General features: G+C 51.1%; 1 protein-coding gene across 11 annotated transcripts in view; it reads left to right on the top strand.

Moving 5' to 3' along the window:
- Positions 1–14,604, top strand: part of MSI2 (musashi RNA binding protein 2) — a 431,644-nt gene that overhangs the window by 366,147 nt on the left and 50,893 nt on the right. For 10 of the 11 annotated variants that reach the window (XM_021672790.2, XM_021672791.2, XM_021672785.2 and 7 more), the window contains exon 10: positions 6,903–6,977. In XM_021672790.2, the coding sequence (XP_021528465.1) occupies positions 6,903–6,977 (75 nt within the window). Of the gene's footprint in view, positions 1–6,902; positions 6,978–11,429; positions 12,813–14,604 lie in introns of those variants that run through there. The other variant, XM_021672793.2, reaches the window with a different exon arrangement.

Raw genomic sequence — 14,604 nt, forward strand, 5'->3', positions numbered from 1 at the left:
CCAGCCAGCACAGAGCCTCCTTGTGAACCTTCTGTAATGCACCCACCAGGAACTCCCTGGACTGCCCTCCATTCTGCCCACTGGCACAGCTCATCACCCTGGGTCTATGGACTCTCTAAGCAAGGAGACTGCCACTTGCTGTGCTATGATGGAAGCCCTTGACTCTGTCATCAAAGACTGTCTCTCTTTCTTCTTGCTTCTTCCCTCTAAAGTGGTAGTGTGTGGCATTAGGCAGAGTTGAATCTTTTGATAGGATAGCCTCACATGACCCCATCACTCACATGGGTCGCCAAGTCCACTGAGCTCTATGCCTGCATGTTAGTCCTGGAAGCACTGCCATCCTCACCAACAGCAATTTGGCTGATGAACTTGACTCATGCAGAAAAACATTTTCTTCAAGTTAACTAATCAATGGAATTAAATGAGGTTTCAGTGATTTAAACTTTATTATTGAAAGAGTAGAAAAATAAATAGCCCTTCTAGGGATTTTTTTAGTAGCAAGACTATAAACCATTAAAGCATTAAAATTCATTCATTCAACACATATATATTAAATGAGTACCTACTAAGTGCCAGGCACTGTTCTAGGTGCTGAAAATGCAGCAGAAAACAAAATCTCTGATTTCAGGGAGCTGACATTGTAGTGACGGGTCTGAGACAACCAGCACTCTGGTCTGTAGATGACTTGGACACTGCGGAACTAATCTTTAAATGTCCTTTACGATTTTCTCCATACTCTGGGAGGCTGATAAGCGTATAGTTGCACAGTTATTCTGTCTTGATCTCTGTTGATATGGCTGCAGACCTCCTTGGGGAAGACCTACACCTATTTTGGTTTTAGGTTTTATAACACTTGACAGAATCACAGAATAGTTGACTGGATGGGAACTCCTTAAAAGAGAAGAGGAGGGGTTATCCTTAGGCCAGGTCTCCCGCCTTTGAGCCAGACAAAACAGAGTCACCTGAGACCCTTAGAAAACATCTTTTGCAGGCCAGCGCAGTGGCTCATGCCTATAATCCCAGCACTTTGGGAGGCTGAGGTGGGCAGATCACCTGAGGTCAGGAGTTTGAGACCAACCTGGCCAACATAGTGAAATCCGATCTCTACTAAAAATACAAAAATTAGCCAGGCATGGTGGCACACACCTGTCGTCCGAGCTACTGAGGAGGCTGAGGCAGGAGAATCTCTTGAACCTAGGAGGCAGAGGTTGCAGTAAGCCAAGATCCTGCCACTACACTCCAGCCTGGGTGACAGAGCAAGACTCCGTCTCAAAAACAAACAAAAAAAAACAGAAAAGGTCTTTTGCAGCCCCTCAGACTTTGTGACACTGCCTCACAGCACCAAGAGATGCCGACAGTTATCCAACTCAATGTGATAGAATCTCTTTCATTTTTCTTAATGAAGGTGAACTTAATAAAAGCAAACACATGGCCGGGCTTGGTGGCTCATGCCTGTAATCCTAGCACTATGGGAGGCCAAGGCGGGCAGATCACCTGAGGTCAGGAGTTCGAGACCAGCCTGACCAACATGGAGAAATCCCATCTCTACTAAAAATACAAAGTTAGCTGGGTGTGGTGGTGCATGCCTGTAATCCCAGCTGCTTGGGAGGCTGAGGCAGGAGAAACGCTTGAACCCAGGAGGCAGAGATTGTAGTGAGCCAAGATCGCACCATGACATTCTATTCTAGCCTGGGCAACAAGAGCGAAACTTTGACTCAATAACAACAAAAAAAAGCAAACACATGATGATTGTTGATGTATTTGATTTCTGTGAGCCTTCTCTGCCCTCAACCACATAATCCCACTGCCTTTAACTCTCTTGGTCTCATTGGGCACATGCTGTTTATTTAACATGCTGATAGGTGTGTTAGAGAAATAGCGCATTGCTGAGCCCTTAAAGAAAAGCTTCCCCCTGGCAGGCCCAGAAATGGAGAGACACTGATGATCAGCTAAAGCATGTTAGCCAAAAGCATTCTGAGGCAGAGTTGTACTGAGAAGCCGCTGTGAAATCCTGAATCAGTGTTCCCTGACATTAAGCCCCTCTGTAATGCAGGCAAAAAATAAATAAAGGATCATTGAGAACAGGGACTAGGAAGCTATAATCTGCTGGCGTTCACTAACAGATCAAAAGATTGGAGATTGGCTGGAACTTAAAACCACACATCTAGACTCAATGTCAACTGGGATCTGGCTTTCCCAAAAATACCTGTTTAGGTTATTCTCCAGGAAGTGTTCCTTTGTTTAGCCACTTCCTGGTGGACAGAGGAAACCCAGAATTCAGCTCTTAATTGTCCCTCTAGAGCAGAGCGGTCCAATAGAACTTCCTGTCTGCACTGGCCGCTGTGGTAGCCACTAGCCACCTGTGCACGGGACCTGCTGAGCGCTTGAGTTGTGGCTTTTGCGACTGAGGAACTGAAGCTTTCATTTTAGATACTTTTAATTAAATATAATTTAAATTGGACAGCACAGGTCTGGAGAAGCCCGTGCAACTCAGTGTGATTGTGGGGCGAAGCATCTTTGTAGACTTTGCCCTTCACATCCTTGCCAGGAAGGACTCTTGGCATTTGGTGTTTAGTCTGTTTGCAGACCTCACGGAGCCGATGCGGTGCCCCAGGCAGTGCTCTAAACATCACACAGCAAATGTGTCACACTCTGGCAGTTCCCTGGATAAACAGCCCTGTCTGTTGTCTCTTTCATGTCTGGGGCCCGGTGGGAGCTGTTTTCCATGACTCTAAGTAGCTGAGCAACAGAGCCCAGGAGAGGATGAGTCATGGACCCATCTAGAAGGGAAACATCTCTAGTGTTGTAGCAAAGATCTAGAACCAGAACCACAGTTTTGAGAACCTTCTTAGCATCCTCGAAATGGGGCCTCGAAATGAGCTCACTGGCAAATCCAAATTCTATTGTCGATTTCTGTATCTTGCTTCTACAATGGAAAGCTGATCCACAAGAGGTGGTCACCCCAGCAGAAGCCTTGGTGTTTTTTGTTTTTTTTTTTTTTGACTTTAGTGACAAGAGATAATTACTGTGGGATTGATCAGGCATCCAGAGTATTGGAGCAAATAAATTGTGCAGTGGCCAGTGTGGGACGGGCCCAGCTGCTAATGGAAGTGGTGGCTGGGTCATCCCGCCGTAATGTGGCTTGATGGAGCGTCTGCACGGGTCTGCTGTAATGTGCTATTGATATGCAGCCAGCCAATTTCCCCCGTGTGGCTGGGGCTGTGAACCATTCGAGCAGAGCTGGGCTGCACAGCAGTAAATGAAGAGGAAAATTGAAGTAATGTTGTATTATAAATTTATGATTTCATCTGCCTGACCTAGAGGATGTTCGGTGATGGGGGGTTGAGATAAGATTCCCCCGCTCTGGCAGATGCTGAATTCTCATCTTTGTGGTTTGGGAGACTGTAGTATTGATGTGTCCAGGAAGAGTGGGGTGAGACCCAAAGCTGGGGTGAACTTGACCACGCTCTCATCTTTCTTGTTGAAGCCTCGTCGGGGTGCCCGGAAGAGAGCACATATAATTGCATTGTATTGGTGGCCTCGGTGCAGGGAGAGACTGGCTGTTCTACCTCTTCCCACCCTCCCTGAGGGAAGGTGACACATGGGCTTATGCTTTTGCTGTCAGATTAACACTAAAATATTTAAGACCCCCAGCTCTGAGGTTAGAAGCAAAGGAGCCATTTTCATCAGGAAAGCCCCCAGGCAGCCATGACTTGGCTGTTTGCATATAATCTGTTTATCAATATTGTTGAAATAAGGGTATAAGAAATCTAGTACAAAATCTGATTTGATAGCAGGTGATTAATTGGGAGGAGAATTGAACTCCCAGCCATGAAATAAATACAAAGGAAGGAGCCAGTATGCATGTGTCCACTTAAGGTATCTGCACCCTGGCCTTTGCCATTCTTCCTCCCTTCTTTCCCCGTCGGGTTCCTGAGCTCAGCATCCCACTGGCTCCTGCACTCACAGCTCGCAGGCAGTGCACAGCTGCTGGGTCCTTCTGCCTCGCTTAGGCAGACTTCTGCCCATGAGGCACCAAGCGCTGGGAAATAAGCGCACGGGAAGGACCAGGTGGCAAGAGCCTGTGGAGGTAGTCAGTTCCATGGGCCAGTGAGTGAGCAGTGACCGAACATTTGGGAAGGCTCTGGCGGAAGCAAGGGAGTGGAGCCACAACTGGTCTCATTTGAGAATTTGGGCATATCACTATTGCAAGGGACCTGCAAGGCTTTCTACAGGTGACAAGACTCAGGCTCCAAGAGAAAAAGGAAGACTCCTGTCTTTTTGTTTTGTTTTGTTTTGTTTTGTTTTTGAGATGGAGTCTTGCTCTGTCACCAGACTGGAGTGCGGTGGCGCGATCTCGGCTTACTGCAACCTCCACCTCCTGGGTTCAAGCCATTCCCCTGCCTCAGCCTCCCAAGTAGCTGGGACTACAGGCGCGCGCCACCACGCCCGGCTAATTTTTTGTATTTTAGTAGAGTCAGGGTTTCACCATGGTCAGGATGGTCTCGATCTTCTGACCACGTGATCCACCCCCCTTGGCCTCCCAAAGTGCTGGGATTACAGGTGTGAGCCACCGCGCCCAGCCAGGAAGACTCCTATCTTAAGTCAGGTTGCTGTCACAGAGTACCATAGACGAGTGTCTTCCGAACAATAAGCATTTATTTCTTACAGTTCTGGAGGCTGGGAAGTAAAGATCAAGGTGCTGGCTGATTCCATGTGTGGTAAGGGAAGGGCCCACTTCCTCATAGCTGGCACCTTCTAACTGTGTCCCCACGTGTTGGAAGGGCAGAGGGTCTCTCTGTGGCCTCTTCGTTAAGGGCATATTCATGAGGGCTCCACCTCATGACCTCATCACACCCCAAAGGCCCCACCTCCTAAGGTCATCACCTTGTGTGTTAGGATTTCAACATAGGAATTTAGGGGAACACAAATGTCAAATCATAACAACCCCCCAGGGCATGGTCCTGGGCCAGAGGCAGGACTGGAACCCAGGTCTCCTGATTGCAGACCCGTGAGTTTCTGCTCTAGGTCTGATGGCAGATCCACGGATACTAGACAGAGGCTACAGCACCGACATCCACCAGGAAGTGAGGGACGGTGAGGCCCAGCTCCAAGACACAAAAGCTCTGAGTGGGCAGCAGGATGACAAGCAAGCTCTGACTCCTGATGCTGAGCGCAGGCAAGGGGGAATTTAGTAAGTGACCCTCTTCCGTTGGCCCTCATTTTGCAGGGTCAGAAAGTGGTCAGTGTGATGTGTGAGAAGCCTCTGAGCCGGTGGGTGATGAGACCACAGAGCTGTGTGCAGGGATGTTTTTAAAGGGGTTGTGTAGAAGGGCAGAGACACATGTGGAAAGTGTCACTGTCGCAGTCCTTGCTGGAGAGCCTGGAGGCTGTCGTAAGTCCACCCATCAAAGTAATTGTTTGCCAACGTTTTGATAACAGCCACAGAAACAACCCTGGCTGCTGTAAGCAGCAAAGATTATCAGAAGGAGCTTGGGCAGTGCTGGAGAATCGACAGGATGGCTGGAGAACAGGACTCAGAAAACAGGCAGGAACTGGGGGAGCTGGGCGGTCAGAGCCCTAGCCCTAGCCAAGGGGACAACCCAGGAATGGCCTAGTCAGGGGGCCACGGTTGCCAACACTGGATGCTGGGTTCTGCTGCTGACACCAGAATGAATTCTGAACCAGTCACTCCTCCTCTGCGTTTCCAGCGCCAGAGGCAGATCCCAAGGAGACCTGCCACCCAGCCTGCAACCCCAGGAAGAGGAGGAAGGAGGCCTTCTCAGCTTCTGTGATGAAGGGGGGGCCCTCTGCAAGACTTACACACAGGGAGAGGCTCAGGGGCTGGGCAGCCAAAAAACTGACCCCAGACATTGACCTCTAAGGTCAAAGCAAAAGTCATATCTCAGTGGTTGTTGGGTGGCCGTGGTGGCATCTTAAGAGCATGAATGTGCTGAGGTTACAAGTATACTGAGTGGAAGGAGGCGGAGTGAGCCTGGCCCACGTGGCCTTCATTGTAGCCTGAATCAGGCAGGGACGTGAAGAACGAAGTGGGCTGAGCAGCTACAGTGACTCCCTGAGAGCTGAATGACAGCCCACATCACTCGGAGTTAGTGACAGTTCTGAGATGGTCACACCAGCACCTGGACTTGCCAGCTGAGTTTCCTGTGTGCCCAGTGGCCAACCCAGTGGCAGTTTCCACACGCGTCTTCTGGTGAACCACTCACCCACTAGGTTATCTGCTGAGACGGGGTCTAAAAACAATATATCTGCCGTGAAATGCCCATCCAGTCCCGCAGCACAGGGCTCCTGACTTTCAGCTACACTTTGTGGTATGCACACCCAGCCCCTAGCCGTTCTCCAAAGATCCTGGCACCTCCGTGCAATGTGGGCTATAGCTCACCAGGCCCAGCATTTTCCAGAGACCCAGCGTGAGCCCTGAGTTTGGCCACTAAACTGTGACTCCTGAGATCCCATGATCTGTCTGGTACTGGCCCTGTTGTCCACTGCCTCAGGAGGAGGCATCACGAGGACTTTAATCTCCTACTGTCAATAGCATTAAGGTAAAGTACATGCAGGGTAAGCTCTCCAAATGTCAGAGCCTGGCGCAAGCCTTGTGTTTGGTGCCGATGCGTGGCATTTACTCTGAAGGTTCAGGAAAGTACATGGGCTTTGCGGGGTCTGGCCGCCCAAATGCAGGTTAATTAGCAACAGCTGACAGCAGCGCCCCCGGCCACAGGAGAGAGGTGACCCGGGCCCTGATAAAAGTCCTCATGGGAGACAAATTATTTTGTGAAGGAAAATAACTCAGGCTCTTCCTCAGTGCCACCCTCCATGAGATTTTACCCCAGACCTGAGGCGGCCGTACTAACAGGACTCTGATCTTTCTCTTTGTGTTCAAGGATACCCCAACTTCGTGGCGACCTATGGCCGCGGCTACCCCGGATTTGCTCCTAGCTATGGCTATCAGTTCCCAGGTAAGTGGCTCGCTCTGCCAGGGCTTTGGAAGCGTAAGAGGTGGGCTGCATTTGGCGGGAGGTGAGAGAACCCCTAAAGAGAATGCATTTCATACGTGCATTCATTTGAAAATGACTTATATGTGATGAATTTCAAATCCACTTAAGTTCAAGGCCAGGATGCAGCTCAGAGTTTCTGATTAACGCACGTATAATATTTCACCGGTGCTGGGTATTTAACAGTGGCAGCTTTTAAAAGAAAAGCAGGAGAACTGAGGCAGGAGGCCACCCTCTGCTCACCTCCTTTTCCTGAGGCCTCTTCCGGCTTTTTTCTCGCTGGGGACTGAACTCTAGGCACAGGGCTTTCTTTCACCCTCTACCCCCGCTTGCCTGTCTCCCTGCTCCCCGTGTCCACCTGCACGATGTCTGATGTCTCCTCGCCCTTCCTTCCTTTCCTCCATTCCTCCTCCAGCTTGGTCCCGACTGCTGTGGCTTCAGTGTCCTTCTGGGGTGTGTTGATGTGCTGCCGGGGTTTGGGGCTGCCGTCCATCCTGGGTGGGCTGTTTAGATTCTCCTTTCCCTCTACATGGGTATCAAGACTCAAGGCAGAGCCCACGGTGATGCCTGCCACACGCTGGGGCTGCTCCAGCTCCAGATAGCTGCCAGGCCTGGGATCCCACCTGGGAGAACCAGTAAGGGGACACATGGTCTTGTAGGGATTGGGGAGGGACAATGAAGGAAGCAGTGTTTCACAGGCCATGCTTTTCCCCTGTGTAGAGTACAGAGAAAAATAGATTGGGGTGTTTGGGGGTGTCCACGTGCAAAGGACAGCCGGGGTTCTAGAGGAGGTGTTAGCGACAGTCTTGTCCTCTGTGGGTTCTCTGCTGAGGCAGTTGGCTCATGGGGAGCTGGGCTGCAGGCAGAGTTTCACCCCTGCTTGGTCGTCATGCCTAGACCTGGAGGCCTGGGAGTGTCAGGTCTGAGATGAATTAAGAAGCAAAGGAAGCGAAGACGTGTCGCTGGAGGATGGTGCTCCGACGCTGACAGCCAGACAGGCCTGGTCTTTGTCTCAGACCAAGCATCTGGGCAGGAAAGGTGGCGGGGGGGTCAGGAGGCATTTTGGGTCACTTAGAGCCATGTCCTATGGCAGACAGATCCCTCAACCAGCAGTGGAAGCCCCAAGCTCTTGTCCTGGCTCTGACACCAACCAGCCAAGTGGCCATGGGCAGGTCACTCAACTTCTCGGGACTTACTTCCCTCTTCTGGAAAAGGGGGTCTGGGAGGGATGGTCTTTGGGGTCTGTGCCCCTATCCGGTTGTGTGGGTCAGAGGGTGCGGGGAAGGCGGGCCCAGTAGCAGAAGTCCTAGATGGAGGAGTTTGAGTGCAGGGGGCTCCCCGACCAGTGCCCCCCAGGGCTGGGCGGTTCCCCATCTGGGAGAGGGCTCAGCCTTGGCCTGCACTAAGGGAGCCATCCCCAAGTATGCCCCCAGCAGCAGGCTGCTTCAGGATGGCCACAGGCTCCTGGACCCAAAGGAAGGAAGGGCACATGCACCAGAAGGACCGCCGCAAGAGAGGCCAGTGCACCAGCCACTGTCATTAGACTTTCCCATTTCCAGGTGGAGACTCCCCCACCCCCCAGCACAGGCACAGAGAGGTAGAAACTCGTTCTGAAGGGGTCACAGTACACAAGGGGCAGGATCTGCATTTGGACCAGGCAGTCTGGGCCTTAACTGCCACCCTCCACCATCTCCCTAGTGTCCATTTGTCTGGTACAATAATACTAGCCACGTATAGCTACTAAAACTTATATTTAAATTAAAGTTGGCTGGGCATGGTGGCTCACGTCTATAATCCCAGCACTTTGGGAGGCTGAGGCAGGAGGATCACTTGAGGTCAGGAGTTCGAGACCTGCCTGGCCAACATGGTGAAACCCGTCTCTACTAAAAATGCAAAAATGAGCCAGGCGTGGTGGCGGGTGTCTGTAATCCCAGCTACTCAGGAGGCTGAGGCAAGAGAATCACTTCAACGCAGGAGGCAGAGGTTGCAGTGAGCCGAGATTGCACCACTGTACTCCAGTCTGGGTGACAGAGTGAGACTCCATCCCCCCACCAAAAAACAACAAGTAAAAAGAAAATTTCAGTTCCTTTAGAAACACTGGCCACATTGCAAGGAGTCAGTAGCCATGTGTGGCAAGTGGCTATTGCCAGCGCAGAGTGTAGAAGGTTTCCACCACTGCAGAAAGTTCTTACGGGCTGGTGTTGTTCCAACACATAAAGGAAGAGGAGCGTTGTTGGGGGGGCGTGCATGGCCCACACACCTACACACATGCGCACCACTCCTCCCAGAGAGACCCATGGGGTCAGCGCCCCTGTGCTTCATTCTCTGCCTGTCCTACTCAGCCCAGAAGCTGGTGGCAGGTTCTAGGGGAGCTTTTCCTCTCACTTCCTCCCTTGGCTTCCTCTCCAGGGGTTGACAGGCACGAAGGTCCGTGTCTCTCGTCTGTGTGTGTGCGCACTCAGCCTGCACAACACGCTTCCCTCCAGAATCGGGCTGCCCCTTAGTGCGATGCTAGTCCCAGGAGGATAGAGTTGAGGGATCTTAACATGGAATAATTGGAGGAGGGCATCAGTGTGGACCCCATGCTAAGGCCCTTGTCTCATCAGAGGGCCTGCCCAGCGCCCCCATGAGCTGGCTCAGGAAACATCTGGTAGAACTCTGCCTCCATCACTTGCATCCCTGAGCCTGCCCCAGCAGACAGACATGCAGCACTGACCAAAATGAGGCTGGGCAGAGGGAGATAGGGTCCCCTGGGTGCCCAGCCCTTCACCAAAGCCAAGGCTTTAGGAACCAGGGTTGAGGGGGAGGTTGGGCTAGAGGAAGGAGGATAGAGGGGGGTTGGAGTGTTTATGCCCAGGGCCCATCTGTTCGTCCTGGCCACAGCCCCTGCAGCTTAATCCAATCAGCTCAGTTTGAATGGGACAGAAGTCGGGCATTACAGTGTACAGACAGCAGCTTCCTGACCCTTGAGAGTTAGCTGCTCTGTCTTTCTCAACCATCAGACTTTGATTTCCTCATCCTTTCCACCTTCCCATTCACCATGGAAACCTCTTGATTCTCCTAACCGATGGCCAGAAAGGGGCCACCAGTGGCCACAAGAGTAAGGCTGCCTGCTCTCAGGGATGGCAAGAGTAGAGTGGCCATGAACCGGGAAGGGTGGCCCCGTGACTGGGGCTCGCCGCCCGCCCCACTCATCTGAGGAGCCAGGCTGGGGTCGGAGTCTATTCCTCTTCTGACCCCCTCTCAAAGGGGCTGCTCCTTGTGGGGTGTTGGGTCTGTGCTTTTCCTAGATGCCTCCCCAGGCAGCCACGTGCTTCCAGACATAGAGCCTAGGTAGGTCCATGTGTCGTTCCAGTCAAGAGCGCAGGGAGTAGCCCTGCCTTTCTAGAACCAAACTTGATGCCTGCTGGAGTTGCGGCCTCAGGGCCAGGGCCTCTGGGTCAGGGAAGCTTTGGGATGCTCTGACTTCCATCTGTCACCTCATGCCAATAAGGAAGGTTTCTGGTGGATCTGGCTGAGGCGGCTGGGCTATGGAAGGAGGACCCAGAGATGGGGCAGCCCAGCCCTCTGCCCTCTCCTCGTCCCCATCAGGTAGATTCTGCGGACCCCTGCCATGCCCCGGGGATCCTGTGACTTTGTGACATCTCACAGCAGTCATGTCACCTCCCAACTGTCCTGATATTTTCTCTTTGTGGTCTTTCTTTCCAGTGTCCTCACTGTGTGCCCACTTTACCCACTTTCCACCTCCAGCCCCCCTTATGCTGTGTGTGGATCCCAAACCTCTCCCAGCCCCTTTCTGAGTCCCCCAGCAGGGCCATGCGAGACAGCTCGCTGGCAGAAATGAAAGCACGCCCAGGTCCCAGAGAGCTCCGAAACTCTTCATCCTGGCTGTTCTCACTCATGAACCAGGTAGCCTGGGTCCCCTTTCAGGAAGATGCAGTCTGATCTCCTTGAGAAAGGGTCCTCCTTTCCATCTGGGTTCACCCCTTCTTACGAACATCCATCTCACCTGGTTGGGGGCGTAGATATCACTCTTAATGGAACCTCATTCTCTTCATGTGACGTGGGGCTGCGGGGACCTTCCTGGGCCACACAGCTGGTAGCAAGTGGCACCTGGCTGTGCCTACCTTCAGAATTCTGTGAGAATAAATGTCGTGTTCCTAGAGAGGGCATAGTTTTTAGAGTGGGGAGTAGTCCTTTTCTAGAAATGCTGGGTGGTGACCAGCCACTCTGGGAAAGCTCCTTCTTCCCACGTCCAGGTGTCCACCCCAGCCCGGAACTCGGATCAGGATCCGGTCTTGAATTATTACGGTTGTGATCAGGGATCTCCCCTGCTTCCTCTCTTTCCCCCGCTCTGGACTTCAACTTCTTATTTCAGTTTAATCTGTTAATTTCTGTTCTTATTTCACTTTGCAGACTATTTGCCGATTTCACAAGACATAATTTTTATCAACTAGTAGAGAGGCATAGCAAAGTGGGGTTTGCTACCATTTCTAGAGGGAGAGGACAGAGTCCTGGCCTGGGCCACCCCAGCTCCTGTCAGTACCCACTGAAAGTCTGTCCTAGCTGCCTGTTTGAATGAATGTTCTTTTTCTGATTTTTAATTCTTAGAAAAGACTCATGTCCTCATTGCTTCACTCGATTTTTTTTTTTAACTTATTCTCCAGTCCCCTCCCACTTTGCTTCTTGTATGCATTGTGACCGACCTCACTTCCCCAGAATGTAACGGGGCCAGAGGGAAACTTCTCACAAACTTCGTAAAGCCTCCTCAGGGGCATCTAGGAAGAAGACATCAAATTTTTTTAAGGCTTGTTGGGGATATTTCATGGGGTGACCTTTGAAGTGCTGGTGGCCCAGAGGGGTTGCAGATACAGGACTTGGAGCACCTCTGTCTTACGATGAACAGCAATAAAGGTGAACACACAGAGAGACAGACTATTCTCTAAGAAGGTGAAAAACGTAATCTGGAAGAGGAGCTATATACACACTATCTGACTATCTTTGTCTTTTGGGGCCACTGGCTGTTGCCATAATCCTAAGCCCGTCTGTCTTCGAGAAGGGACAGTGGAGTCACCCAGATGCCACCACATGGCAGGCACTGTGGGCACCGATCCATAGTCGGTCCCGCCTTCCCCAGCTCACCTCCCTGCTCGCGCTGGCCTGGCTTTGCCTGCTGGCACCACTGGGGTAGGAGGGGGCCCATCCTGAGCAGGCCTCACTCATCTGAGGGCTGGCACTCCCACCCGTCACCCTTAGAAGGGTCTTTTCCCATGGCCTGACTCCCTCTGCTTCCCTGTCTGAAATACGCCCACTCTCTTGGATTAATGACGTACTGCTCAGTTGGACCCTCAAGAGTCACCGCTTTGTCTGTGCTGGTAGTTTGTGAGAAGTGGCCTGCGTGCTTCCATCTGATGCATTTGCTGTGAGTGAATCCATACATTTGAATGTCATTGTCCTTGAGACCCAACATGTGCAGTTTGGCTCATCTCATTAAAGATGCTTGATGTAATAATTGGTTAGTTTCCTGTTATTTTCCTGCAGGCTTTTCCATGAGTATAATTTTTTTTCAAAGAACAAAATCTGTAAGGCTTCCCCCCGCCCCCACCCCCCATATTTTGTTTTGCTGTGAATTGCTTTGCTTTGGTGAACTTGTCCTAGTATGCTTGCCTCACAAATGTTTTAGCCATTGTGAATTTTCTTCATCTCTGTATTAGTTCATCTGTGCTTCTCCCTGATGACGTTTTATTTTTCCCCCCTGTAAGCAACCGAGGTAGAAAAATAAATTGTTTACCACGGACATGCTGTGTGCTGCTGTCTCTTAGCCTGACAGTGTCCTGTTCTCGCTCCGGGGGAGGTGAATGCACTGAATAACCAGCGCCAATGACAGCCTAGTGCAGTTTATAAAAGCATGCGCCCCCACCCCCACCCCGGCTGCCACCTGTTCCCAGCCCTCCCTGCTTCCTGGCGTCCCCTGTACTTGCTTGAGGTGATCTGTCCTTGAGCAGAGTGGCGGAGCATCTGCATGCACCAGCTGCACAGTATCGCCCCGATGCTCCCTCCTCCACCCTGGCTCCCCTCTCATGTGAAAGTGCCACACACATCTGGAGCCCCTCACATCTGTGCGCTAGGTGAGTGCACACGCACGTGCTCGCACTCGTGCACACGGGCCTGCGTGTGGTTGTGCACGTGGCTTGCTTACCTGACTTCCCAGAGCACTGAGGTGGATGAGGCTCCGGTGTCCAGTGGGAATGTTCTTGGATATGAAGCCGGAGGACCTGGTTTCCAGGTCCCACTTGGCCACTTAGTAGCCATGTGCCTTTGACCAAGTCATGTACCCTGCAAGCCCTGGAGAAAATGAAAGCGCCTAGTTAGTTGAGTTGTTAGAATTAAGGGATAACATGTGCATGAATGTGCCTTGTAAATTGGTAAATACTATAAAATTGAAGGTTTTAGAAATAGTGGGCATTGATGTTCTTATGAAGTCAGCTCTCCAGAGTGGTTTTCGCATCTTTATCCCCCACGATGGATCTGTTTCAGTGAAAGGAATGATAGAGGATTCCTACGTGAAGCTAAAGAGTTGCTAGGACTTCCTGCCCACCCTCATGCCCCTATCCTTTCTTTCCCTCCTTCCCCATTTTGCTGATCATCAGGTACTGAAATACGTACCAGACATCTAGACATGAATAAGAGTGACTTCTTCAGATGCTCATGGGCTAGCCAAGGGAGAGAAAAGCAGCGATAAGACCAATTGAACATCATGAGACAGGCACTTCGCTAGAGAGAGGGACGCTCTGGTCGGGTGCAGTGGCTCACACCTGTAATCCCAACACTTTGGGGAGGACAAGGTGGGTGGATTGCCTGAGGTCAGGAGTTCAAGACCAGCCCGGCTAACATGGTGAAACCCCATCTCTACTAAAAATACAAAAAATAGCCAGGCGTGGTGGTGCATGCCTGTAGTACCGGCTACTCGGGAGGCTGAGGCAGGAGAATCGCTTGAACCCGGGAGGCGGTAGTTGCAGTGACCTGAGATTGTACCACTGCACTCCAGCCTGGCCAGCAGAGCAAGACTGTGTCTCAAAGAAAGAAAAGAGAGAGGGAAGCTCTGTATGCTGTGACAGGGAAGGGTGGGCTTGCCCAGAGTGCCCTCTAGAGAAGGTGACACCAGAACTGGGTCTCAAAAAGCCAAATAGAATTAGCCAGGTAAAGAATGAAAGGAAGTATATCCCAGACAGAGAAATGACATGCTTAGACATTGAATCAGGTAGTTTTAAGAAGGAAGAGAAACACAAAAGTAATAAAACACAAAATAATAATGGACCAAACAAAATAATTCATTTATCTCGCATGTAAAAGAAGCCTGGCTGTGGCTCCATAATATTTATTGTCTGGGTTTCTTCTCTAATTTCATTCTATTCTCTTCAGCGTGAGACTCCACCTCATAGTCTAAGAAGGCTGCTCAAACTCCAGCCATCACATATTCATCCCAGAAGAATACACCTCTTCCCTTTAATAATGCTTCTTAGAAGTCATGCAGGACATTTTGATCCCATTGGTCAGAACTTGGTCACATGACCAGTTTCGGCTGGCTGGA

The sequence above is a fragment of the Aotus nancymaae genome, unplaced genomic scaffold (assembly GCF_030222135.1).
Source record: "Aotus nancymaae isolate 86718 unplaced genomic scaffold, 86718_ANA_hifiasm-v0.15.2.pri h1tg000072l, whole genome shotgun sequence".
NCBI lineage: Eukaryota > Metazoa > Chordata > Mammalia > Primates > Aotidae > Aotus > Aotus nancymaae.